Source organism: Equus quagga, chromosome 7, assembly GCF_021613505.1.
Source record: "Equus quagga isolate Etosha38 chromosome 7, UCLA_HA_Equagga_1.0, whole genome shotgun sequence".
NCBI lineage: Eukaryota > Metazoa > Chordata > Mammalia > Perissodactyla > Equidae > Equus > Equus quagga.
In genome coordinates this window covers 2,807,687-2,835,320 of record NC_060273.1, presented here as the reverse complement: position 1 = coordinate 2,835,320, position 27,634 = coordinate 2,807,687, and the positions used below count along the sequence as shown (strand labels likewise).

At 50.9% G+C, this 27,634-nt stretch overlaps 1 protein-coding gene across 17 annotated transcripts; it reads right to left on the bottom strand.

The window, feature by feature from the left end:
• On the bottom strand, window positions 1-27,634 carry MMP25 (matrix metallopeptidase 25). 17 transcript variants are annotated; one of them, XR_006889596.1, is made up of 16 exons: window positions 26,999-27,634; window positions 26,462-26,594; window positions 24,794-24,929; window positions 24,414-24,706; window positions 19,744-19,920; window positions 19,578-19,662; window positions 19,332-19,414; window positions 18,894-19,046; window positions 18,557-18,814; window positions 12,812-13,021; window positions 12,429-12,704; window positions 4,484-4,595; window positions 2,175-2,213; window positions 1,971-2,030; window positions 1,568-1,594; window positions 158-186 (listed from the first exon to the last, which is right to left on the bottom strand). XR_006889596.1 is itself a non-coding variant. In XM_046668713.1 (11 exons), exons 1-10 carry the CDS (start codon window positions 27,086-27,088, stop codon window positions 2,194-2,196), a joined length of 1,428 nt encoding a protein of 475 aa, XP_046524669.1. In that variant the 5' UTR covers window positions 27,089-27,633; the 3' UTR covers window positions 1,667-2,030; window positions 2,175-2,193. The 17 variants fall into 17 exon arrangements, 7 of the variants coding, with proteins under 7 accessions (XP_046524669.1, XP_046524667.1, XP_046524668.1 ...); XR_006889597.1 differs by lacking the exons at window positions 158-186; window positions 1,971-2,030 and adding an exon at window positions 1,819-1,906 and having other exon boundaries at window positions 286-1,594; XR_006889594.1 differs by lacking the exon at window positions 158-186 and having other exon boundaries at window positions 1,819-2,030.

Below are 27,634 nucleotides of genomic sequence, written 5' to 3'. Positions count from 1 at the left end.
CCAACTTTTATTAAGACACATGGTCTAGGGGGTGACCTTAACCCCCATGGCTGGGTGGTTAAGTTTGTGCATTCCACTTCAACGGCCCAGAGTTTCGCCAGGTCGGATCCTGGGCGTGGACACGGCACCACTCATCAGGCCATGCTGAGGCGGCGTCCCACACGGCACAGTCAGAAGGACCTACAACTAGAATATACAAATATGTACTGGGGGACTTTGGGGAGAAGAAGGAAAAACCAAAATAAAACAGATGTTAGCTCAGGTGCCAATCTGAAAAAAAAAAAATCGGGGCTAGAGCGACAAGTCAGCCCTGCAGAAGGAAACCTGGGCGGGAGGGCGTGGCGGGCAGAGTGACCAGGCCTTGCACAGGCAGGAGGTGAAGGAGGTGGCCAAGGACAGGTCAAGGAGAGCAGGTGGCAAAGGCCACTTCAGAAGATTCTTTCTGATGGAGGAAGTCAAAGGGTTGCGAGATGTGGCCACTCCTCCTGGACCCCGTGGGGCCCCCTGACCTGGGTGAAGACCTGAGCCACAAAGGACCAGAGACTCTTAAGCACACTCCGGATGGACTGGACCGTACTGCGTAAAGCCTACAAGTCAGCTCCACTTTCTGCACCCAGCCCACTGCCTCCTGCAACATCTTCTGCTGTCCTCCAGCAGCTCTTGGAACAATCTCAGTGCTCTGTCACAGAAGTTATCTGGGCTCCACAGCCTCTGGAGTCTCAGGTTCTGGGATGGGGCCAGAGGGCTTCTGGACACTAGAAGGGGCCTCTGGACTTTCAGGATCCGGAGTGGGGCTGGAAGGACTGCAGACTCTGCAAGGGCCCTCCTGCTGCACTTCAGAAAGTAAGCCCTTTCCTGCAGGGATGTGGGCCATTCAAGGTCCTGCCTGTGGGGATGCAGCCCCAGGTCCTGACCCTGGCTGATGCCTTCCAGTCTTTCTTAGTCTGGGAAATGACAGAAACTGCCTGCTTTCTCACCAGCTTTCCACAAACACGAGGACTTTCCCAGAGGCTCGGCCCTTCAGGTCCCCTCCGTGGTATAAACCACGACGGCTGCACCTACTTGTTGGCTGACTGGCCTCGGAGCCCAGCACCAGGTCCACCAGGCACATCTCACGTGGAACTGAGGGCAGGCCTCTGGCCACTGTCTGCTGGGTGAGGAGGCCTGGAGGCTGGTGCCAGAGAGGCTGCCACCTCCTGAGCTCTCTGGGGGCCATCCCTCCACCCCTCATTCAGGGTGGTTGTATACAGACATGGCAACATCAAAATCAAGAGAGAGAAAAAGGGGAAGGGGAAACAAGGGGCATTAAGACAGGCACGTCATCTCACCATGTAGTTTCTCTGATAGAGAATATCCATATGGTCAAGCAAGATTTCACTGAATTGGTCCTGGGGACAGGAGAGCACAGAGGCTGCAGACCTGCCCCTGCCTGCTGAAGCCTGCAGTCCCCACTGTGGCCTCCAGGGGTGCAGTGAGACATAAGGGAGCCACGAGCCCAGACCCAATAACCTGGATGACCCAGCTCCTGGGAACTAAGCTTTGGGGGAGGGGAAAGATCAAAACTCACCTCCACATGTACTAGGACCGTCTGGACCTATTGGGAAAATAACACACAGTTTCAATCCCCCGGCTCCCTCCCTTTCTATCTGCTCCTCAAGCCCCGGCCTGTCCTCAGCCCCACCTCCCCCCATAACTGGGTCCAGCTAGGTACTCAGGGACCAGGTGTCTGGCATTGCTGCTCTGTCACCAGTATGCTCTGTGACTGGGACACCTCCCTCAGCCTCCCTGGGCGTTGGTATCCTCCACCTGTGCACTCACCTGCCACATTGGTGTGCATTTGGTCCACTGTAAGGGATGAGCAAACCGGAGGTGGCACCTTCATCATCATCATCATCATCATCATCATCTTCGTCATGAAACAACCCCACCCCCAAGTTACGAGAGCACGGGGTGGGGGCACGCTGACCTACCTGTGCATCTCCTTGGGGTTGACCTTTGATTTTATCACAGAAATTGCCTACATCCCCGCACTGTGAAGAGAGGCAGAGTTGGGACAAAGAGGCCTGATCCTCCTCCCTCTGGGTCCCAGGTGGGCCAGAACATTCTCAGCCTCACATAGCAGAGCCCAGGCCCCTGCTCACCACCCCAACCACACATGGGGAAGAGCTTCTTACCTCTTCAGTTCTCCAACTCTTATCCGGGACTCGGGATCTCTGTGGAGGTAACAGTGACATTCAAATCTTATATGACTTTCTACACCCCCACACCTGTTACACACACACACACACTCATCGTGCACACAAACATACAAGGAACAACATTGCTCTGGACCGGGCAAGGTCAACCTGGTTCCCACTACACGGCCCTCTGTGGTCCCAGGTGAGAGTGGCTGAGCAAGGAATCGGCGGTGACCATTCCTCTGTGAGGCGGCCACAGAGAGCTAGCGGTGCCTGCAGCCAGCTGATCTCCTGACCGCTGACGCTGCAAGCCCCCAGCAGCCCAGATCCATTCCCACCTGACACGTGTCTCCACCACAGAGGCAGGATGTACCCCACAGACATCCTTACCAGTCTTCATGCTGTGGCCCCAATCTGGCTTTATACACACTGGTTTGGGGACCACAGGGTGATCAGTGCCACTTACAGTGTGCGCACGGCCCTGGGCAAATGTCTTTGCGGGGCACCTGCCTACACACTTTGAGTCAGCAATGGTGCCATCCTGTCAGCCCCATGTCACAGGAAATAGGGCAAAAGATGCCCACCTTTTACTTTTAAAGTAATTATTGATGGGCATGGATTTACTGCCATTTCATTAACTGTTTTTAGCTGTTTTTAGTTCCTCTGTTCCTTTCTTCTTCTCTTGCTCTCTTCTTTTGTAGTTTGATGACTTTCTTTACTGTTATGCTTAATTCTTTCTCATTATCTTTTGTGTGTCTACTCTGGGTTTTTTCTCGGTGGTTACCATGAGGCTTACATATAACAATTTATATTTATAATTGTCTGTTTTAAGCTGATAACAACTTAAGTTTGAACACATTCTAAAGCCCTACCTTTTTACTCTCCCCCCGCAATGTTTTATGTTTTCAATGTCACATTTTACATCTTTTTATTTTGTGTATCCCTTAACTAATTATTGTACTTATAGTTATTTTTACTGCTTTCGTCTTTCAAAATTCATGGTAGCTCTATAAGGATTAATCCACTACTTTCACTATATATTTATCTTTCCAGTGAGACTTAGACTTTCCCAGGTTTTCCTGTTGTTAATTAGCGCCCTTTCTCTTCCGCTTAAAGAAGTCCCTTTAACATTTCTTGTAAGGCCAGGTTAGTGGTGATGACGTCCTTTAGCTTTTGCTTCTCTGGAAAAATCTTTCTCTCTCCTTCAAGTCTGAATGAGAACTTTGCTGCATAGAGGATTCTTGGTCAGAAGTTTTTCCCTTTAAGTACTTGGAATATATTGTGCCACTCCCTTCTGGCCTGCATGGTTTCTGCCGAAAAATCCGCTGATGGCTTTGTAGGGAATTCCCTTGCACGTAACAAGTTGTGTTTTTCTTGCTGCTTCTCAGATTCTCTCCTTGTCTTTAAATTTTGACACTTTAATTATAATATGTCTTGTTGTTGGTATGTTTTGGTTCATCTTTTTTGAAACTCTCTGGGCTTCCTGGATCTGGATATCTGTTTCCTTCTCCAGGTTAGGGGAGATTTTAGCCATTATTTCTTCAAATAAGTTTTCTGCCCTTCCTCTTTCTCTTCTCCTTCTGGGCCTCCTATAATGTGAATGTCAATCCTCCTGATGTTGTCCCATGAGTCCCTTAAGCCATCTTCATGTTTTTCATTTTGTTGCTCTGATTGAGCGAGTTCCTCTGTCCTGTCTTCAAGTTCACTGATTCCTTCTTCTGCTTCATCCGGTCTGCTGTTGAACCCCTCTACTGTTTTTCAGTCCATTTACTGTATTCTGCAGGTCTGTGACTTCTGTTTGAAACTTTCTTATATTTTCTATCTCTTTATTAACATTCTTGCTGTGTTCATCCATTCTTCTTCTGAGTTTAGCGAGCATCTTTAAGACCACTTCTTTGAACTCTTTATCAGGTAAATTACTTATCTGTCTCAATAAGGTATTTTTTTCTGAGGTTTTATCTTTTATTTTTGTTTGGAAACTATTCCTTTGTTTTTTCATTTTGCTCAACACTCTGTGTTGGTTTCTATGCATTAGATAAAACAGCCACCTCTCCTAGTCTTGAAGGGTTGGCCTGCTGGAGGAGATGAAAATTATTTATCAACCCTGTCCTAGCTCTTGGTTGTCTCTCAAACCTTCGTGACTTCCCAAGCAGCCTGTTTAATTTTTAATAGCTCCCAGTAGTTGAGGGTGTGTCAAGACCCGTGAGCATCCCAAAGGTGAGCATCTGAGTCAGCACCTAGATTCAGGCTGACTAGAAGCCAGACCCTGGGGAAGCAGCTTTTAAAGAATGAAAATATATACAGACCTGTGGGAACACAAGCATAAGCACTGCTGGTCCCCAGAGACAGGTGATCTGGTGTGTCCCCTGGTCAGCAGTCGCAAAAATCAGGGCTTCAGGTGAGTGTATAAGCTTCTTTCTGGGAGACAGTGGTGAGCTGGGGTGAGGGAGTGGAAGAGTGCAAAGATGGCATCCCCCAGCCAACGTTCTCTAAGAGCAGCTCCGTAGCCCCTGGATGTGGCCAAACCTAAAGCCTGATCCTAGGAAAGCAAATAGGCCTCTTTCTCAGAAAGCCTGGGGTGTGTTTCAGTCTGCTATCTGCACAGGGCCCTGGTGGTGGAAGCCTGCCAAGAACTGAATCTCCAATAATTACAGTCCCATGGGACCCTAGGACACAAATGCCATCCCCCTCCAGAGCCAGGCAATCAAGGGGCATCCCCTGGGTGGGAGCCACAAAAGCCGGGTCACCAGACATAAAAATAGGGTCACTAGACATGTGTGGAAGCTCCCCTCTGGGAGACACTTGCGCCCTGGAGCATAGCAGAGAGACAGTAAGAATATGGCACCCGCTGAAGAAAGGGAAAGAAAAAAGAAGAAAAAGAAAAAGGAGAAAAGAGAAATAATAAGAAGAAAGAAAAACAAAGATGGCACCCACTGACTTTAGCAAGTGGAGGGAGAGCAGGAAGACAGTGCCCACCAGGCTCTGACCCTGGAGAGTATCCCAGCAGGCTTCTGCCCCTCAGACCAATGTTGTAAAATTATCAAATGAGTCTCATTCACATGAAGTCTAGCTGCTCTTGAAAGGGCTGCCTCTGCGCTGGGTCCTGGGGCGGGTGAGTCTGGGGCAGGCCCTTCACCAGCTCTTCCTCAGTTCCTCAGGACCCGTGGGTCTGCTGGGCACAGCCCTGTTGGTCTTGAAAGCCAGATGTTCGGGGGGCTTTAAAACATCTCAGGTGCTGGTCTTAAAAGTTGGGGTGCCTGATGTGGGGTACAAACCCTTCACTCCATAGGGAGAAGGGCTGGGTTTTGAGTCCCCTCCTGATTACGGTCACTGCACCTGGGAGGGGGTTTGTGAGGAGATTGTGTCTCAGCCTTTCCTATCTAGCTTCCATGTGGTTTCCCTCTTACTAGATGTGAAGGGGTTGCTCTGCCAGTTTTTAGGTTGTTTTCAGAGGAAATTGTTCCATATGTAGCTGTAGATTCAGTGTGTCTGTGGTAGGAAACATGTTCAGGATCTTTCTATGTCACCATTTTGATCTGGAACCCTCCAATTTGCCCTCCTAAACTGAGCCTGGCTGCTGAGCCCTGGAGAATCCCACTGTCACAGCCCAGAGAGCACTGGAGCATCTGGTCACCCTCATGATTGGGGTGGGGGTTGAGGGAGGTTGGAGGGCACCCCAAAAGGGAGGAATAGGCACTGAGGCTGACGCAGGTCCTAGGCTGCTGTTCCAGGCAACCGAAAGCAATTGTAAAACTTTCCAAGAAAAAAATAAATAAAAAATTTTTAAAACTTCCCAGGAAATTGTAACCACGGGCCCTCCAAGACCAGTTCAACTGACTCCATCTTATCAACAGGGAAATTAAGAGTGGTTTTTCAAGAACAGGGATCCCTTGTCCAGTTCAGGCAGGTTGAGACCACCAACCCAACAACTGCACAAATGCTTGATAAGTGACTATTTTGACATCAAAGGGCTAAAAACTCCATCCTCACTTCATGCTTACACCACCATTTTGTGACCATGTGTCCTATAAAGAGACACCCAGCTTGACTACACGTGCACAGATCATCAATTCTGTTCACTTCTCCTTACAATCAATCATCTAGCTCCACGTTTCAGACTGCCTTGAACTTAATCCCATAAATTTTTCACCAAACTGTGGGTCAGGGAGACAGATCTGAGAGCATATGCCCCTGTCTCCTTGCAGATCAGTCTAGCAATTAAGTTGCTTTCTTTTCCCAAAAGCTCATGCCATAATAATTGGCTTTTTTAATGTGTATCAGGCAAGAGAACCCCAATTTTGTGTGGTAACCATTTTGTTAACCACGAAGGGACAGGGTCCTGTGATTGCCTGCTTGAGGCTCTGGAATCCCCACAGTGGGGTTCTTTTCATCAACCCTAAGTGGCCACCTAGACAATTTTGTCTAGAGGCTCAGCTGATAGCATTTCGTTTCCCACTGGGGCACTCCAGGCCCCATGATGTTGCTTTTTCTTTTTGGAGAAGAAACAGCTTCTGCATCAAGATGTCTCTGGGCTCTGGGTGAGTAACTTTAAGAAAGCGACTATCCTTTACCTTGTCTCTCTGGTTTGATTCCCCGGAAATACAAGTTTGACTTGTATTCTGGGGAATCCTGGCAGGATGAGGCCCAAAGCCTAGATCTGAACCACTCCAGGTAATTGGAGGCACGATAACAGGCTGACTCATGAAGCTGCTCCTGAGTAGCTCCTAGCACTGGTCTGAGCTACTCCTGGTTCTGAGCATTCCTGGCAAACCAGCTAGTCTTCTCGTCTGTATCATATATAAAATTGCATTGTGTGTTAATGTTTGTCTAAATTGAATTGGCTGTTTTGGGGACTGAGTTTCTCAGTGACTGTAACAAACTCTCTTTAGAAATTAGCTTGTTGGTTGTGGCCACCTTGGGAAGAGCCCCCTAAAATGGAAATAACTGTAAACAGCTGGCAAGATAACCCAGGATAATTTAAAATTACAGTGGCCACTTTAGGCTCCTTTTGAGCTTTCAAACTGAGAACAAAGAAATCTTTAATCTTTGAAGAGTTGAGGGCTCCACCTTCTGGCACAATTGCTCAAAACCTAAAGGTTCCAGAAGCTGCAAATATTTACAAAGAACTGCAAAATCTAACCAATCTTGTTTAGTGTCCTGAGAGCTTGGCTTAGTAATTGTCAGGTTGGAGGTCCCAAAATACAGTTGGAGAAAATGCAGTTGTACCCCATTTTTCAGTCAGAGATGGTCAGATAGAAATGTGACTTGCATACCCCTTTGTAGCTAAGGGTCCTACCAAACTGCTGTCAGGTTTGGGGGAATTACATTGGCCATTAGAAGGAATGTTCTAATTAGATGAGATAATTTTAAAGTGCACTTAAAAGCAAAGACTTCAAAATTCCGAAGTAATCTTATTGAAAATTTTGTTGCAAAAAGAAAAAAAATAAGTTATAAAAGGTACCTAAAAGAAAAGCTATTAGGTCATGGCTTTACAGACACTGCATAATCTACTCCCAGAGTTAATGAGACTCTGAGAGATATTCTGGGAAATTGATGTTCAGTACAGCCAGATATAGTTATTGCTCATCTCGGCTGAAACCTGACAAGATATTTGAAAGGATTTAGCAACTTATGATCAGATATTTGGCCAAACTGGAAGTTGATATTCAGAGGCCGATAGGAATTTTCTTTCCAGGTCTTCCTCCCTAAGTTACAATAAAGCTAAGCGCTGGAGGGAAGGAAGCAGGTTCGGGATGGCGTATTGGACGGGGAGCTCAACCTATAAAGTCATTTAAGTTACAACCCAATTTCTGAGGAATTAAGAGCAACTGTCCTTAAAAAAAAAAAATTCCTTGCAAAACTGGAAATGCAGCTCTAGAAGCAGTTCCGATTCCAACCATTTCATTTATCTCAAAAAGCTTGTAACCTCTCTGGGAACTGTTAGCCAGCCCATCAGCAGTTCCTAAGACCAAAGGAAAAAAAGACAAAAAGGAAAGAAAAATGGCCATAAGAACACCCTTGCCCAAGCTCTAGAATCTTAAGTGTCTTCTCCACAAATATTAGTAGAAAAAGCTTAATGAAAACTTGGGATTCAACTACTCTTTCATAACTAGTGAGATTTGTATTACTATGACTGATTCATGGCAGTAATTTTAAAACAATAGCTGTGGAACCTCTGTGTATGTGTGTTATATATATGTGATATCTTATCTCTGGATGATATAGTTTCTAAAGGAGTTCTGTTCAATTGGTTTAAAGGAAGTGCTTACATAAGTTATTTCTAAATTTAATAGAAACTAACCCAAATGTCTTTCAAGTTAACATGATATAAATTAATCTTTGGGACATGAGAGCTTATTGAAGTTTGTTGGTTTGATTGCAATCGGCATGTTCTCAGAGTTTCTACTTTAGATGTGACATAGACATGCAGCTTTTATTAGTCAACGAAGCTCATAGAATCACTGTTACAAAACGTGTCAGCAAAAGTAATAGCTTAGAATGATGCTGATTTTGTCTAATGTCTCATGAAGTTTTTGCAAGGAATCTAAATAATTATTGGGAAAAAGCAAACTAACTAGATGTAAATAAGATCAAAGTTTTGGGGTAAACTTTTAAACAATAATTGTGTGTTATGGCATATGTATTTAATATAACTTCCAAAATCTCTTTGGTGAATTGAAACTTTGAAGATTTGCTAGGTGAAATTAAATGATAAAAAAAATCATTGAATATCTAGATCACTTCCAAATAAGATAAAATAGTAGACATTAATTACTAAATATAGGTTTATCTGCTTTTGGCTTCTTTTACAGAGAAACCAAAAGATGTTTGGGTCTATTAATAAACATGTCTTGTATTTTATTTAAAAATTGTACTGTGAGGTTGCATTTTTCTAGAAATAATGAGAAAGATTTATAAATGTGCAAAGCTACAGAATACTAATGTAAAAGATAGTTCATAATTGCTTACTTCTTAGTTTTCACTAAAAATTAAAGTTTCTAAGGGTTAAATTTCTAATTAATATATGTGATTAAAGATGCTAAAAGTTAATAAGGAAAATTTTGTCTTCAAGAGAAAGTAAGATATATGCTTTCAGTAAAAAGATTTAAAGGTTGGAGATATTTTTGTTTTGTTACAAAAGATAAATTTGTCATAAAATACTAGGAGGGGGGAAAAAAGACATGGGACAAATTCTGACAGTAAGCAGAAAGTTATAGAAGGTTTGTGGAAGAGGAGCCCTGAGGAAAGAATTTTGTGCATGGTTGAGTTGGCTAAGATTAAATACATTTAATTAAGCAAAAGAGTTTTAATATCAAAAGTAAGCTACTACAAAATTAGACTTTGGTTTTCTCTCTCTTAAAAGAGTAATTTTCCTAGGCTTTTAGTCTGCTCTTGATAAAGATCTTGATAAAGAGATAATAATAGTTTTTTCCTTATTTTTGAGTAAGTCTACCTGAAAGACAGAAATCACATATTTTGTCAAAATAAGTTCCTATATCCTAAAAGGCTGGAATCTCTCCATTAAGAAAGCTAAGAGTTTTTTGTTTAACTCTTTCTGTTTGCCTGTAATATCTTCCATTGTCACCTTGATCAAACGGATCATTCAGCATTGTTTTCTATCTGACCAAGTGTTCTAAAACTTTTTGATATTTTTGACAAACATCACCAAAATTCAAACTTTGAGGATTTCTAATGGGGCCCTTGGACTTCTCAAGGAATTCTTTTCTCTCTTTCTCTAGAGAAGGAGATATTAAACTAGGCTTATTTGGTATGTTTAATTCCATGGGAAGCATTGTCAAATAAATGATGATAAACCTTCTTAGGTTATGTTTTGTGGGTGAATGTTACTGAAATAAATGTCTTAACATTTATATAACATTCTTAAAATTCCAATTTGTCCTGGTTGTCGGTCATAATTCCACTTATTATCTCAAAGTATTGTATGTCACAGAAATAGTCGTTCTTTGTCAATTGCCATTACTGAGTCCTTTGTCATACAGACAATTATTGATTTACTCAGGTGTTTTTGCAAATGTTTCATCTTCAGAGAGATTCATGAAAAGGACCCTGACACTTACTCTAGAATACAGGTTTCTGATAAACTTTCAGATCATAAAACCGAACTGGGTAAGAAATTACAAAACTCTAATGAAGAAACTAATGGCCTCATAAGACTGCTAGCAGAAGATCAAGACAAAGAGTTGATTACATGGGACTAAATGAACTGATTAGGATAACTATAAAATTTATGACTTTTCATTTGAAATGTTGCTGATACTTAATGTTTTGTTTTTCCAGGTTTAAGGACAGGTTTTTCTTTTTTCTCTTAAGTTAACTATGACTTATAGCAATTTGGTAAAATTGTACCTTTGTAAGCAGAATTGAAACATTTATTTTTCCTCCCTACCTGATCTCTCCAGAGTTTAGAAAATCCTATGAGTGAGTATTCTTGTTTTCATGGCAATACAGTTATTTGCATAAGTTCAATAAGAATCTCATCTCCTTATAGCAGGACACAATTGGAATCCTTGGTTGTATTACCAAGGCTTTGACTGGAATGTCATATTTGAGAAAAACATACATAGACTCAGATATGACCAGACAGCTTTGAGCAACAAAGATTGACTTTACAGAATAAAGCCACTTGGAAATATTGGCCTAGTATCTTGCTTACATTATTCCAAGCAACCTTACCAGCTGAGGAAAGAAAGTCACTTCCCTGGCAGGTGCAAAGAACCTCAGGATGTTTGGGGGAACCTCAAGAGAAGAGAGGGATTTACACAAATCTATAGGTATTTCAGGTGGAGTCTGATGACAAGTCCTTGGTTTGGCTTTCCTGGCCTTGAGAGGCCTTCAAAGTTCAATCTGAGATTCCTTATGAAAATTCCAGCAAAGCAGATTTAAAAGAGCCTATATGATCAATTGCTATTCTTACTGTTTACTTATGTAGGTAATTGGGCCAACTTTTATTGAAACTAGACATTTTGCAAGCCAATGAGTCTTAATTTGGCTATCTTTGGTAAAAATGAGCATAATTTTAGAGAGAAAAGTTATTTTTCAACAAAAACTATAGTAGACATGCATGGATATTAAATTCTAGTTCTGTTCATTGTCTTTGAGGTTTTTGTTTTCTATCTGTAGACTGGACTGGCTCCTGAATCCTTCCAGTCTACTGAAATATCTGGCTACCAATCTCCAAAATAACATTTTCAGTTTTTTCCGCCATTTTCATTTGGAATCATTGAGAACTGAAACTGCCCTTTTTTCCTGAAGCCCTGAAAACTGAAGCTGGACAACTTGATATAAACAAAAGGGATTCATGACTGGTGCTGTGGAAGCTACTCAGAAAGATAACTCATCACCCTGATGATCAGAGACATTTCAAACTGCAAAAGATGCTTTGAGCCTGACATCTAGAAATCTTGACTGGCTGACCCTGGGCTTAGAAACTGGTTTACAATTTGCTCCAACCATTAACTTTGTTTTTCTTTGTATTTTTCTAGCAATAATTCTTATAAAATACCTGGTTACTTGCCTACATAATATAAGCCTAACTTTGGGAGACCACCTGCATCACCATCTTACTAATTGAATGGTTCAATGAGATGGAACCACCTATGCCACTCATCAGCAGGAAGAAGCTAGAGCAGTTGTCACCCCTTTCTCTCAAGACTGAGGAATGAACAACAAAGAGGAGGGATTTGTAACCACAGACCATGTAGGACCAGTTCAACTGACCCATCTTATCAACAGAGTACTTAAGAGTGGTTTTTCAGCAACTGAGACCCCTTGTCCAGTTCAGTCTGGTAGAGACCACCAACCCATCAACCATGCCTGTGAAATGCCCAATAAGTGACCTTTTTGAGGTCAAGGGGCTAAAAACTCCACCTTCAGATCATGCTAATGCCACCATTTTGTGAACACGTGTCCTATGAAGAGTCATGAAGCTTGACTACGCTTGCGCAGATCATCAATTACCACACTCCTCCTTACCTCCAATCATCTATTCCCACACTTCAGATCATCCCATTCTTTATCCCATAAATATCCCTAATCCCCATTTCTCAGGGAGGCCAAAATGTGATTTGTTCTCCCATCTCCTTGCTTCGCCACCTTATGAATAAACCCTTTTTCTGCCTCAAACTGGTAATCTTGGTGATTGGCTTTTCGTGCAACAGGCAAAAGGAACCTGGTTCAGTAACAACAGGACAGCAGGCCTCACCATCCACCCCATCACCTGCTCTCACTCACTGTGGAGGAGTATACAGTTGATCAGGATTCCAAAAGCTCCGGACTGGTGGGAAGGACAGTTGTGACCCCTGCTCCCCAAGCAGCTCCATCCATAACTCAGGGAGAATGGGACAGAGCCAGGTGCATGGGGAGAGATCAGCATAGTTGGGGGCCTGCATTGGTGGGAAATGGGGAGACACAGCAGAAATGAGACTCCAGGCCCCACTGGTCCCCCATCACCTGCACTCACTCACCTTGCAGCAGCTCACGGCAGCTCAGGATTCCAGGGGCTGTGGCCTAGGGGGAGGACACTTGTGAGGAAAAGTGTTTAAAAGCAGCCTCTCCCACCCCCAGGAAAGTCCCTTTGTCCAGCTTCCTCCCTGGGCCTCCTCTGAGTCACTCACCTCCCCCAGGGCCTCCCGGCACACAGCTCCAGCTGAGGTTTCTGCTCCAGGAGGTCCAGCTGATGTAAGAGCAGAGGAGGGAAGGGCCTTCCTCTGGAGGATGGAGGGTGGAGGATGGAGCCTGCCCTAGGGCAGGATGCAGGGCTGACTCTGTGTGTGTGTGTGTGTGTGTGTGTGTGTGTGTCTGTGTGTGTGTGTGTGTGTCTGTGTCTGTGTCCGTGTTTGTTTGACAGAGAAAGAGTCAGAGGGAAGACAAAGAAGGAAGAAAAGACAAGGAGACAGAGGTCTGAGTGTCCTGGAAGGGGAGGACATGTCCCTTCCGCTGGGGGTCCCTGGCCATGGCCCCTCCACTCTCTGAGCTGGGGTGGGAATCTCTGAGCCCAGTAAAGGGCCTCTTCCCCCCACCCCATCAGCCTGAGACAAGGGAGGGGCAGAGGGAGCGTCCAGATTTTGGAAAGCAGGTTGGGAATCTCCTGGAGCTTCTGAGAATGAAGTCAGCCAGGTGGGGGTCCAGGTACTGGGAATGCCCACCAGGCCTCTTGAAAGGGGAGCCCCTCAGCTCCAAAGTCCAGAGAAGGTTCTGTCGTGGCTCCTAGCTCAGGACACAGCACAACCTGAGGACCCCTGAGGTGGGCCCCCCAGACCTGGGACCTATGTAGACTGCCACATAGGCCCCTGCAGGGGCAGCTGGTGACGATGCCTGTCTGCCCCTGAGACAGGATAAGACCCTCAGGAGGGACTGAAGCAAACCTTGCTGACCAAGTGGGCCCATCAGATCAGGCTCTCTTAGGCCTCCTAGGGCCTCACAATCCTGAGACACCTGTGTAGGAGCCCCCCAGGCCCTGGTCAGCCCCACACGGTTAGCCTTACACACAGCCTGGTCACCACCTAGCTCTTCCTTAACACTCAACTCGGGGCCAAAGCAGCTCAGCACAGCCATTGTCCTGCCCTCTATGCTGGGGTCACAGGGCTGCCATGAAAAGACCCACAGACTGGGTGGCTAAACATGAATCTCTTCTCTTAACTTCTGGGGGCTGGAGGGGGAAATCAAGGTGTTGGCAGAGTTGGTTCCTTCCGAGGGCTGAGAGGGGAAGATGTGTTCCAGGCCTCTCTCGTAGGCCTGTAGGTGGTCGTCTTCGTGAGCACAGGGCGTTCTCCCTGTATACATACCTGAGTCCAAACTTCCCCTTTTTATAAGGACACCAGTTGTATTGGATTAGGGCCCACCCTAACGACCTCATTTTAACTTCATTCCCTCTGTGAAGACACTATCTCCTACTAAGGTCACAATCTGAGGTGCTGGGAGTTAGGACTTCAGCATATGAATTTGGGGGACACAATTCAACCCCTGACACACTCAAAGAGTACTCAGGCTTCTGAGGGGCCACCTGTGTGAGCCTCAGAGGGACAGACCTACAATCACACTTTCTGGGTGAAAGCTCCGCTTGGGTTAAGTAGACCCCAGCTCATGTCTCCCTGACCCTTCAGAGCCCAGTCAAACGTCTGAACCCCTCTCCACACCCAGGAAGTCCAGACCCTTCCCTGGGCCATCTTTGAAATGTTGGAGTCTTTTGTTTTTTTCAGGAGAGATTGGCCCTGAGCTAACATCTGTTGCCAAACTTCCTCTTTCTTTTTCCTCCCCAAAGCCCCCAGTACATAGTCATATACTGTAGTTGTAGGTCCTTCCAGTTGTGCTGTGTGGGATGCTGCCTCAGCATGGCTTGATGAGTGGTGTGTGGGTCCGCATCCTGGATCTGAAGCAGCGAACCCCAGGCCACCGAAGCGGAGCATTAGAACTTAACCACTCGGCCATGGGGCCAGCCTGGTCGGTCTTTGAATTCCAGGGTTGGCGAGAGAAGAGAACTGCTCTGCTTCAGCTACAAGAAATATTTCTGGCCTTCATCTCCATAATCCTAGCTCCCTGATCCCACGTGGGAATCGGCACCTTCAGGACTGCCTCACAAAGGCCACCATCTGAAGACACCTGTGTTTCACTGGGAATTGTAGCTTTTTAAAAATAGCTTTAGTGAGATATAATTCACATACGATACACTTCACTCATTAAAATGTATGATTCAATGCAGAGAACTGTTCAGCCATCATCACAATCAATTTCAGAAACTTTCACCACCTGAAAAAGAAATTCCTCAATCCATGGGCCTGCCCCAGTGGCCTAGTGGTTAAGTTCAGTGAGCTCCACGTCAGCGGCCCAGGTTTGCTTCCCCGGCATGGACCTATACCACTCATCTATCAGTGGCCATGCCATGACAGTGGCTCACAGACAAAATGGAGGAAGACTGGCAATAGATGTTAGCTCAGGGCAAATCTTCCTCAGCAAAGAAAAGAAAAAAAGAAATTCCTTACCCCTTAGCCATCATCCCTTAATCCTCACATCCCCACCCCTCACCTGGCCTAGGAAACCACTCATCTACTCTGTCTCTATGGATTTTCTTGTTCTGCACATTTCATATAAGGAAATCATACACTATGGGGCCCACTGTATCTGACTTCTTTCCCTTAGCCTAGAATTTTCAGGATTCATCCACATTGCAGTGGGTGTCAGCGCTGCATTCCTTTTTATGACTGAATAATATTCCACTGTATGGATGGACCACATTTTGTTTGTCTATTCACCTATTGATGGACATTTTGGGTGTTTCCACATTTTGGCTATTATGAGTAACGCTGCTGTGAACATTCATGTGCAAGTTTCTGTGTGGACAGATGTTAATCTCTTGAGTCTACAACAAGAAGTGGAATTGCTGGGTCATATGGTAAGTATGTGTTCAACTTTTTGAGATAGCACCAGACTGTTTTCCAATTGGCAACACCAGCTTACATTCCCAGCAGCAGGGGATGAAAATTTCAATGTCCCATATTCTCACCAACACTTACTGTTACATCTTTTTGATTCTAGTCATCCCGGTGTGTGTGAAGTGGTATTCATTATGGTTTTGATTTGCATGTCTCTCATGACTAATGTTTTTTTTTTTTTTTTAAAGATTGGCACCTGGGCTAACAACTGTTGCCAATCTTTTTTTTTTTTTTTCTGCTCTATCTCCCCAAACCCCCCCGTACACAGTTGTATATCTTAGTTGCATGTCCTTCTAGTTGTGGGATGTGGGCCGCCGCCTCAACGTGGCCTGACGAGCAGTGCCATGTCTGCGCCCAGGATCCGAACCCTGGACTGCCACAGTTGAGCGCGCGAACTTAACCACTCGGCCACAGAGCCGGCCCCCTCTCATGACTAATGTTGAGCAGCTTTTCATGTGCTCATTGGCCATTTGTACACCTCCCTTGGAGAAATATATACTCGGATCCTTTGCCCATTTTTAGATAGGGTTATTTTTGTTTTTGCTATCAAGTTGTAGGAGTAGTTTATATATTCTGGAGATAGTCACTTTTCAGATTATCATTTAAAATACTTTTTCACATTCTATGGGTTGTCTTTTCACTTTTTTTGTGGTGTCCTTTGAAGCACAAAATGTTAAATTTTGATTACGAGACTGCACCATTTTTGAAATAAAATCAATCCATCTGACACGGCATTTTTGTGTAGTAGACGTAATCATTCTTAAAGGCTGGGGAAAGAGAACTTTCCATGTGGCACTGGAAGCAGCCTCACATTTCACATTGGACGCCTCTCCTCTGGGCTCCCCCAAAAGACTTTTGGGTTCCTCTCTCTGCTTCCTCCTCCCACTCACTCTCCTCCCGTCCGCCAACCTGCCACCCGCCAACTCCAGATTCAATGTCTTCAGCAAAGCAGAGCGCTTCTGGTCCATCAAGTCCCTGCCACCAAACCTCACCCCAGGCTCATCAGTGCTCAGAAGAAATGAAGGGTTTTCTGTACAGTTATTTTTATTGTCCTGGATGAGGCTCAAAACCTTTGAAAGTGTAAGTTTCTCTCTCCTTACACTTCAAAAGGATCCTGACAGAGACTCAATTTCTGGTTGTCTGGTGACTTAGCATTCTCAGCTCATGGGCTGGTGGAAGACACCTGGCTGTGCCCTCGGACTCGTCTGGTTGTCATGACCAACAGCGGGCAACGTCCCTGCTCGCTGGGACTGCAGCCCACAGCCTCGGCTCTGGACAGCTCTGTGGGGCCACTGTGGCTGGATGGCAGTCCAAGAAGTCGCTGCTAAGTGACCCCAACCACGGGGGATGGACCTCTCTCAAGCAAAGCCATCATCTTAGCTCTGTAGAGAACATGAAGTGGTGGGCCCCTGGGAGGGAGAACATGGGAGAGACACACAAAAGCCACAGGACAGAGTCCGGAGCTGCTGGCTCAGCTCCCTTGTCCAGCAGGCAACCCACCCCCTCACCCTGTTCAAATGCAGACACCTGGCTCCACTCCCAGAGTGAGGATTCGGAGTGAGGACATGGCATCTGCATAAGTTCCTTGGGTGACTCTGATGAGGAATATTCCAGAGCCACAGTTCCAGAGGCGCTGATTTACACCATGAATTCTGTAGGGACTAGGGGCATGATTGAGGTGGCCCAGATTCAACCCACTCATCAGCAAGATTTGCTGAGGATGCAAAGACCCTGATTGAGAGGGAGCTCAGTCCAGTGTCTTTCCTCCAGCCCTGAGCTGATGGGGGCCCAGGAGTTCTCCCTGAGGGAAGCGGCAGACACTCCAGTGTGGAGGCTTCTGCAGGGCTAGGAGGGTGTCCTATTGAATGGGGGCAGTTCTGGGTTCAGGGTGGTGACCAGCAAGGAGGTCCAAGGGGCCCAGATTGTGGAGGGTTGCCTGTGTAGCCACTGAAGTCACCCAGATAATGGGCACTGGTGCCCAGGGGTGGTCTCAGGGCTGGGTCCAGGGTCCCCACCTGTGTGGTGTTGACTGAAGTGTCATGGAGGCAGGACAGGGTGAGAAACTTCTGAGAAAGAGCACCAGGTGGAGAGAGGACCAGGGATCAGCTTCCAAGCAGGCCTGTCCTCTATAGACCCAAACAGCCTGGAGCCGCTGTGGCCGGGCGGGGCAAGGGCGACAAGGGGGCAGCCGCCTGAGCTGTGAGAAAGGCTAGCTATTCCGGGAAAAGGAGAGTCCTGGGGGGCAGTGCGCCTCCCGCAGACTGGGGCCAGGCCGCTGGGTTTCCGGCGGCGCGGATCTGGGGGAAGTGAGTATGTCGCCCCGCTTGCCCAGCCTTTGTCCCCTGTCCCCAGGGCTTAGCTCCACTTGCATCCGCCCAGCTGCATCCGCGCCCAGCCCCGCCCCTGGGAACAGAGGATGGAGCTGGGCAGCGATGCACCAGCCACAGCGCCCCCAGCAGGAGATCTGACGCCTTCCACATGGCGGCCTGGCCCCAGTCAGCGGGAGGCGACGACCCCCACCAACAGGGACAGCAGGGGTAGCAGGAGGGGCACGGACCCCCTCCCCGCGGCCTGATTGAGCTCGCACTGACAATCGCAGGGTCCAGGCTTGAGAGTGGCTTTGGGGGGCCTGGGCGCGCGAGGGCCAGCTCTCGGGGCCGGGCAGTCCAGCCACTTGGGGCCCATGGGTTGGGGCGAGTCCGGCTCGGCCTGGACGCTGCCCTTGGGAAAGCGCCAGTAATGGGCGCCCTTGAAGAAGTAAGTGTCCCCTGCGAGGAGGGAGCAGACGCTCAGGGGCTGGTCCGGCCGCCTCGAGCCCCATCCTACCCCTTCCCTCGGTGTGCCGCGCTCTGCCCGGGGCTCCCCGAAAGCGCCAGGATGGCCTCTGTCCCCACGTGTCCCAGGACCCCCAGACGCCGCGGGCTCTCCCACCTGTGTTGCTGACGGTGACATCGTCGGGGGCCAGAGGCGCCCCCTCCCAGAGGCTCAGGTCGCGCGGGTAGCCGGGGTCCGGGCGCGCCGCCGCCTCGTCGTAGCGCCAGTAGCGCTGGCCCCGGATCAGGTAGGTCTTCCCATTCTGCGGCCACGAGAACACGGCGTCCACCGCCTCCCCCGGGGGCAGCCCCAGCTCGGTGAGCGGCCGCGCGGCGCCCTCCAGCCGCCGGTCCTGGAACACCCAGAACTGCGGGCCTGCGGGGAGGCTCGGTAAGCGGGCGCTCTTCCCGCCCGGCACGCCCGAGCCCGGCCAGCCCCGCCCGGGCGCACTCACCGCTGAAGAGGAGGATGCGGCCGTCTGGGGGCCGGGCGTAGGCCGCCTGGATGACCTGCACCTGGGCCGGCAGCCCCTCCCAGAAGCGGTGGAGCCTGGCGGGCCGGGGGGACACCAGCTGTCCCGAGGGCTGGAGGCGCCAGAACCAGGGGCCTGTGGGGACAGAGGGGTGGGCGCGGGGACAGGAGATGGCGAGAGGTCCTCTCCTCCGAGGGTGTGGCTGGGACACAGCCCTGGGTCTCCCCCTCCCACAGCTTTGCGCGAGGTCCATATGGAAAGCAAGGCGGCAAGGGCTCCAGGGGGACCCCCTTGCCCGGGACTTTCCCTCTTTCTAGCACTGAAAGTCCCGCATCCCAGGAAACCCCACAGGCCTGGTGGGTCACCCTAAGTGGGTAGGAAGCCAACTATACCGGGTCAGGGGAGATCACTCTGACTCGCCTTTAAAAAAGAAGGTTTCCCCGCGGATGTTAGCGATGGCGTCAAAATTGCCCTCACATCGGTCAGGGACGGGGAGGGAGGGGCTGTGGAGGAAAGAGGAGGTGAGTAGAGAGGGGCGAGGCACCTCATCTCTTTGCTTAACCTTGAGACAGTCCTACAGGGCAGGGACTCTTCCCACGCCCATCTCAGGAGGAGGACATGGAAGTCAGCAGCTTCCCCAAGGTCACACAGCTGGAGGGTCCTCACCTGTCTGGGGGCAGAGCAGGGGGCGGGGGAGGAGGAGCCAGGGGTCTCCTTGTGGGCTTGTCATAGGGGGTTTGGGGCGCTTTCCCTGTGGAGAGAGTCAGAGAGGTGAGGATCCATCCCCTGCAGCAGAGGCCACAGGGCAAGCCCCCACGCCCTCTCCCTGTACCATAGAGCTGCTCCAGGCCTTCCCGGTCATCCTGGGACAGGCGGTACTTGGTGGGGTCACCCACTGGGCCCTGGTAAAAGGGCCTCATGATGGAGTCAGGCACTGAGGAGTGGCCCAGGCCCAGGGCGTGGCCAAACTCGTGGACAGCCACTGCAAACAGGTCGGTCCCCTCACCATCTGGGGAGGAAGGGAGAGTGGGCTGGATTGTGCCCCTAAATCCCCTCACTGGGAAAGGGCAGCTAGGCAGCTAGGAGTGGGGCCAGTGGAGAGGAACAGCCAGGAGGCCTTTGGAGGTGGCCACCTCTGCCCAGACGCTCCCTGAGCCCCTTCATCCTTCCTGCCTGTGGTCACTTATTTGGTCAATATTTTTGAGTAGTCTTGTTTGGCAGTGCTAGACACACGTACACCGGGCTGCGGAGACCCACAGGGCAGGGTGTGGAAAGAGCAGGAGGAGACAGTCTGGACAGAGGTGGGGCGACCTTACACTGGGGCAGCCCCTGGCCCAGGAAGGCGAGACTGTGCACATGGCAACATTCTGGGGAAGCAGGAGCCTGGGGTGCCTGCAGGCTCTGGAGGAGGCCCCAGCCCTCAGAATGTCCCCTCCTCCCAGCTCCAGTCTGTGGTCAGAGCCCCCCACTCCCTCCTATTCCCACCCATGGGCAATGTCGGTCAGTCTCCTTGGCCTCAGCCCCCAAGACCTTCACCCCACTCCCGGCCCCATGGTCCTTCCCCTGCCCTCTCCTTCTATCCACACCCCTCTAGTGCCCACATCCCCTCAGTCCTCTATCCCTCTCGCCGTCTCCCCCTCCCCCAGCCTGCCTGCCTCCCTGGGTCCTCCCCTCTCCTCCCCACCCCTGAGGCCTTCATCCATCTGCGAATGTGCAGCTCCAGCAGGCACTCTCCATTCCCACCACAGCCTGCAGGCCCTGGTGCCTGGCCTCGCTCCCAGCCTCTCTGACCACAGAGGCTTCTTCCTCAGGGACCCAGCCCAGGAGCCAGGAGCGAGCCTCTTCACGCTCCCGTCGCTGGTCGAACTCGAGCTCATCGATCCAATACACTATACACAGAGCAGGCGGGGAGAGGCTGAGAAGGAGAGAGGTGAGCAGCCCCCCAGGGAGGCACAGATTCCCCAGATGTCCGGATGCTCCATGGAATCTCTAACTGGGGTCAAAAAGTGGGTTATTGGAAGTGACCCGGGGACTCAAAAGCAGATTTCTCTCAGCCTCTAAAGGCCACGAGATGAGAGGCAAAGAATGAAGTGCATCCATCACAAGAAGAGAAGTAACCCTTGTCTTCATTTACTTCTCACAAAACCTCTACCTCCTATCCCCATTTCACGGGCAGGGAAACTGAGGCACAGAGAGGTCAGGTGCAATGGCAGAGCTGGGGCTGAGGCCGAGCTGTGCTGTCTCGGCTCTCAACAGACACTAAAGAGGGTCTTGGTCAAACTCATATGTCTCGGTGAGTCTCTGTGTTGACTGGGTTTTTCCATCGCTGAGTCCTTTTCCTGAGAAACTGGGGGAAGTTTGGTGTCTTAATCAGGTGGATGTCTCTTATCTCTCACCCCTTCCCTGCCTTGCCTCTCCTTCGCTGTACCCCTTCCTTGCACCCTTCTCATATTTTACAGCAGGGGGAAATTACGCAACTGTGCAGATCCAGCCCCACGAGATTCCCGGAGGCCAGTCTACGAGGGTCCTCGGCTCCTCTCATCCTTGCCCTAGGCCTCAGCAGGCAGCTCCTTTGCACTCTCCACTCAGCCTCAATTCCAGGCCCAGAGCCCCTCAAGCCATTACCCAGTCCCAACCCCCAACTCTTACATGACAAATGCATTTCCTATTTCATCAAAATAGGCCATCTGATGTAATCTCTGACTTCCTGTGCACCCAGGGCAGACAGCTGCATCTCCCTCACGCTCACCTCCTGCCTCCTGCCCTGCCCGGTGCGAGGACACTTTCTTTCTTACCTCCTCTAGGACAAGGAAAGTGCCCCACCCATCTGTCCATCCCTGCATCCCTGCCTCCATCCATCTATGCCTCAATGCACTCATGCATTCATCCTTACATCCATGCATTCGTGCATGCATCCATGGGTTTATCCATGCATCTACCTGTCCATCTGTCCATCCATGTGTCGAGCCATCCATCTATAGATCCAGCCAGCCAGCCAGCCATGCCTCCATCCCCCACCCCTTTCTTTCTATTGGCTCATCCAGCATCCCTGAGTACTCAAGACTCCCTCTCTCTAAGACACCCCCTGGACCTGTCTGCCCCCCATCCACACACCCTCCCTCCCCAGCCAGTTGTCTGGTCAGTGGTCTAAACTCCTCTTCACTTCCTCAACTCCTCTCATGCCTAACCCCACTGTGGTCTGGATTCTTCCCCACCCACTGAGCCTGGAGGCATGAAGGTCACTTCATCTCCAGACGACCTACTCCGCGCCTCTGTGGCCTCTGAACTGGTTTGCTGCCCTGCCCTCTGCTGACCACTTCCTTCTTGACTCTTGTTCTTGATCACCTTTTGAAATGTTCTCTCTGCGTTTCCTTTGATTCCTCCTCCCCGTGACTGTGGGGCTCTCCACAGCTCTGCACTTGACCTTCACACTCTGCATTCTCCTCCCAGAACCTTACCATCCCCCGAGCACCGCTGACTCTTAAATCTGCCACCAGGCTCTGCTCATAGCAGCTGGCAATGAATGGCGCACTCCTGCATGCCAGGCCCTGTGTGAGGGCTGCAGGTGAATTACTCATTTAAGCCACAAGCCTGCACCACCACAGGTCCTGTTATCATCCCCACTTCTCAGATGGGGAAGCTGAGCACACTGAGCTCAAGGACCTTACACACGGAGCAGGCAGAGGAGCCCTGACTTGAATCCCACTTCCAGCCCACGTACTTAAGGCTGCACTACACAGCCTCGCTGCTATGGATGCTCTCAGCAGATCCTCTACAGAGCCTGTGCGCCCATCCCTGGCTGCCCCCTCCCCCAGAAGATGGCTCTCCCCACTGGCCCAGCCTCTCCCCAGCAGCTGGTGGCCAATGGCAGATTGATCAGGGACGAGAAGAGCTGGGCTCCTGGCCTCCAGGCAGGACCAACCCCGCAGCACTGTTTATGCTCCAGGGCTCCCATGGGCTCTGGCTTCCTCCAGCAGAAACCACATCCTTGCTTGTCTTCTGTCCGCAGTCCTCTCCTGCTTCCCTTTGTCCTGAGAATGTGCCCCCGAAAGACTGTCTGCACAAGAATCTCCAGCTCGAGCTTCTGGGGACCTGACCTAGTAAGTCAGAGGGGTCCATGTTCTAGAGCAAGACACTCGGCCACCGACGCACCATGTGCCCTGAACGGCCCACAGCACTGCAAACAGATGCCCCAACCTGAGGTCACCCCTGCCTTCCGCGAGCCTCCCAGAGCCGGAACCCTGGCCATCACCCACCCTCCCCATCCCCTTGGACCCCAGAACCCAGTCAGATCCCAATCTTTGCCCATCCTGATAAACTTCCTCAGAGCCACCCACTGCCCTCCACCCCCAATCACCCACGACCATCTCTTATCTGGTCCCTGCGGTAGCTTCCTCCCTCCCCACCCCTATCTTGCCCCCCACCGCAGCCAGTGATATTTCTAGAATGCAAAGGCTTCCTCAGCTCCCATTGCCTTCAGAAGCCCTTTGTCCAGGCTCTTGACATGCGCTGCTTTCCAAGGCCCTTTATGGCATGAGACCTGCCGTCCGTCCTCTATGGTGTGGCCCCCAACACCAATCCCTGAATGGCCTGGGCTGTTTCTCACCCCACAGCTGCCACCCCTGACTACCTGGACTCGGCTAGCTCACTGGCTTGCGCTTTCTCATGCACCCCTCCTACCCCCACCCTCATCACCACACCCACCACCCTGTGTACTCTGGAGGGTGGAACCTTGTGCGCTAGTTGGCACTCAGTGTCCGCATGTGGAATGCACAGTGTCACCACTGCAGGGAAGCCCCCCTGAGCCAACAACCGCAGGTCGGCCCTCCCTCTGAGCACCCGCAAGCTTGAGGACTTCCTCTAATGTGATTCTCTGTAGTGGTGTCACCGTGTGTAGCAATTGCCGGTTACTCTCCTGACTCAGCTGCTGGACAGACTTGTGTTTTTGACTCTTTAAGTCCTCAGCTCAGAGCTGGGCACCCGACAGGCCTCTGTAATGGGTACTTTCCTGCGTCAACTTGGCCAGACTATGGTGCCCAGTTGCTTGGTCGAACACCAGTCTAGATGTTGCTGTGGAGGTTATTTTGTAGATGTGGTTAACACCTATAATCAGTAGATGGTAAGTAAAGCAGATTACTCTCCATACTGTCGGTGGGCCTCATCTAATCAGTTGAAAACCTTAAGAGCAAAAACTGAGGTTACCCAGAGAAGAAGGAATCCTGCCTCAAGACTGCAACATAGAAATCCTGCCTGGGTTTCCAGCCAGCGGGCCCACCCTATGGATTTTGGACTTGCTAGTCCCTACAATTCCATGAGCCAATTCCTTAAAATAAGTCACTCCATACACACACACACACACACACACTCACACACATCCTACCGGTTCTGTTTCTCTGGAAAAGCCCAACTGGTGCAGCCTGCATCAGTAAATGTAATTTAAACCTAATTCTTAAGGGCAGACAGACATGAGGAGAGGACCTCTCAGAAGAGGGGAGATTGTACCTTTTGACCCAAAAGTCCAGGTCTCCTCATCGTCGAAGTGAGTGTCCCCAGAGATGGGGTGCTCCCCAGGGAAGAAGGCATGGGCGAGGGTGCCCCCCTGCCCGTCGAAGGGGTAACTGTCCTGGTGGTACGCCCGGGCAAAGTCGATGAGGATGTCGGGCTCACTTGGGCCCTGAGAACCCACCTCCTGGAAACTGAGGCCTGACACAGCGCCCCAGGCAGTCAAGGCATGGTGCATGAGGGTCCGCACTGTCTCCTGGCTCAGCGCGGAGCTCTGGGGGAAGGACTGGACCCTGGGGAGAGGGGAACAGGAGTCAGGTTCGCCGTTCCAAGCTGGGCCCAGCAGGCAGGCCCAGGGTGGGGTGCATCCCAGGACCTACCTCCACGTCAGGGTTCGCTTCTTCCACACGCTCCCACTCAGGGCGTATCGGCGGCGCCGCCTAACCAGCCCCGCCACCCCCAGCACGTCCGGCAGGGAGCAGCGGGGCTTATGCATGGCGGCCATTGTCTCTGGGTCTGTGGAGAGGTTGGTGGGGATGGAATCAGCTCTAGGACAACCTGCCCTCATCAGGACACCAGCTAACTTCCCACCTCGGGACACTGAGGCTCAGAGAGGTTAAGAAACTTGCTTGAGAAGGCCCCACAGCTTGGATTTGAAACCAGGCAGTCCAATTCTGGAAGCCAGCTCATATAAAACTATGATACTGCTCTTCGGGGCGGTGTCACTCTCTGCACCTGGCCCTGGGCCGACTGCCTCCAGGTGGCGCTCAGAATCTCAGGCCAGGATCTGGGGGTCCCACTTCCCTGAGCCCTGGTGGTTTGGCTCTGCAGAAAGGAGCCAAAAAGGGAAAAGGGAGAAAGGGGTGCAGTGAGAACTCTATTCTTTGAGGCTGGGACCCCCTAGGAGGTTGCCCATACCTCACCCCCTAGCTCCCAACTCCCAGGGCTGGCTGGGTCTCTGGCCCCATGTGGCAAGCCATCCCTCCCAGGGTAGATCAGCCTGGAGTCCCCTCTCCCAGCTCGGCTCCATTCCCAGCAGTCTCCTGGTCTGCAACTGAAGGTCCTGCCTCACCTCGCTGGTTGGGGTGACAAAGAGTAATTGAGCACATCCTGATGCCAGCCACTGCTCAGCAGAGGGCAGGACAGGGAGAGGTCCCTTCTCTCGCAACTAGCCAGTGTCTCCTCAGTTCTCCTTCCTGCCCATTTAACCCAACAGATGAGCCTCTCAGCTCTACCTCCAAAATACACACCCTGGATTCAACTGCTTCTCATCATGCCCCACCCACCCCGCCCCCCCAGCCCAGGCCACCATCATCTCTTGCGTGGATGCTGCAACTGCCTCCTTCCTGGTCCCCGTGCTCTCCACTCTCCACTCTCCACTCTCCATCAGCAACCAGAGAAAGCTTAAAACTGCACTTCAAACCCTCCCATGGTTTCTCACCACACTTGGAATCAAACCCAAACACCCTTCAAGGCCCCCAATCAGGCTCTTCTTAGCTCTTCAGTCCTCCTCTCATTACAGGCACACAAGCTTGTGCTGACCACAGGGCCCTTGCATTTGCCTGGGACACTCTTCTCCTACATTCTGCCATGGCTGGCTCCTCCTCTGTGTGTCCTATAGTGCTCTGTGTCATAGAGCTCTTCTCAACTCACGTGACACCTTTCAGGGGAGCCTGCCCTGACAGAGCAGCCCCTCAGCACCATTACCATGTTATTTCTTCAAAACACTCGCCACTCCCTGAAAATATCTTGCATATTTCTGTTCTTGATCTGCGTGTGTCTCTCTCTAGAATGTTGGCTCCATGAGAGCAGGGACCTTATCTACTCTGTTCACCAGTGTCACAGGGGAGCCTGAGATGGTCTTGCATGTAAGAGATTCTTGATAAATATTTGTTGAAAGAGGAGTGCCCAAGAACTTCCTGGGTTGGGACCCAAATCAGCATTTGCCCAGCACCCATGATTCAGGTGCATCCTGTGGTTTAAAACCCGCTGAATAAGTGTCAGGTGGGTGCAGAGGCAGGGCTGGGGAGGGGGTGGGGGCCACCTACCCAGGACACCCGTCTCACGCAGCCCGGCAAACCTCTGCATGACCTTGATGGCATCCCGTAGCTTGGCAGGGCTCTGCAGCTGGGCCTGGGCAGGGTTGGGTGGCGGCAGGTAGCCATAGCGTGTCAGCCAGTCCTAGACCACAGGAGGGAACAGATGAAGCGGGAGGGTCCGAGGGATGGGACTTTCCCTTCCCACCATCATCCTGGAAGTCTTGCCCTCCTGTTGCCAGGCCCCCCCGCCCCGAGAGCCCACCTGCTCCCTCTCTCAAGGTCCCGGCCCTCCAGCCCTGGGTTTGCCAGGCATTACATGGACTCCAGAGTCCTGGTCCCCACCTCCCCACCCAAGCCCCTTTCCAGATCTTCTAATCTGGGCCCCAAACCTCCTGATGGATCCAAGAATCCGTGTCCCCAGATCCCGTTCCTAGTCACTCCTTGAACGTTTGAATCAGCCCTCAGCCTCCTCGGGGCCCAGGGATCCCAGCTTGCCTCTCCCAGCCCCGCTGCAGATCCCAGGAGCCCGAGGACCCCGGCACTCACCACGCCCAGGCTCACATCCTGCGCCGAGGGCTCCGGGGCGCGCGCGGGGGGCAGCAGCAGCAGGAGCAGCAGCACCAGGAGCCGGAGCATGGCGCTCTCCTCCCTGGGCAGCCGCCGGGGCTCGAGGGGGCCTGGCCCGGGCCGCCCTGAGGACCTGGGGGCGGAAGTCAGGGGCCCGGAGAGGCTCAGGGGGATCCGACGCAGGATAGGAGGGGCGCAGGAGGACTGGGGACCGCGCCGGGGTCCGGGGCACTGGAAGGCACGATGCTGGGGGCGTCCAGCGGAGGGCCCAGGAGCGCTGGGGTTGCTGGGTGTCCCGGGAGGGTTGAGGGGACGCGGGAGAGGGCGGAGGTCCGGACTCCGGGTCCGTTGCTGCGGCCTCTAGGGGTCCAGAGCCGGTCTGGTTCCGCTCCGCACGGCACGGGCGGCCCCTCCCTCTGGCGGGGCGTGGCACCCCGAGAAGCGGTGATGGCGAGACCGGGGAAGGGGCCTGATCTTCAGATGTCCAGCGACAAGGGGCGGGCCAGGTGGTGGCCCCTGCTCCCCGCAGGACCCAAGGACCCTCCTCCGAACACTTCAGAGCGCGGGTCGGGGCTGGGTGGGGGGCGGCGGCGAGGAGCCCTGTCAGCCGCCGCA

What these genes read in the sequence shown, in the direction of transcription:
- MMP25 (XM_046668708.1), bottom strand. Translation starts at nt 27,088, where the DNA reads ATGCTCCGGCTCCTGGTGCTGCTGCTCCTGCTGCTGCTGCCCCCCGCG. An exon ending in AGGATGTGAGCCTGGGCGTG is followed by an intron (nt 26,595 to 26,998) that starts GTGAGTGCCGGG and finishes CCTGTGGTCTAG; the next exon opens with GACTGGCTGACACGCTATGG. An exon ending in GGAAACCTTCTTTTTTAAAG is followed by an intron (nt 19,047 to 19,331) that starts GCGAGTCAGAGT and finishes CTGTCCCCACAG; the next exon opens with GCCCCTGGTTCTGGCGCCTC.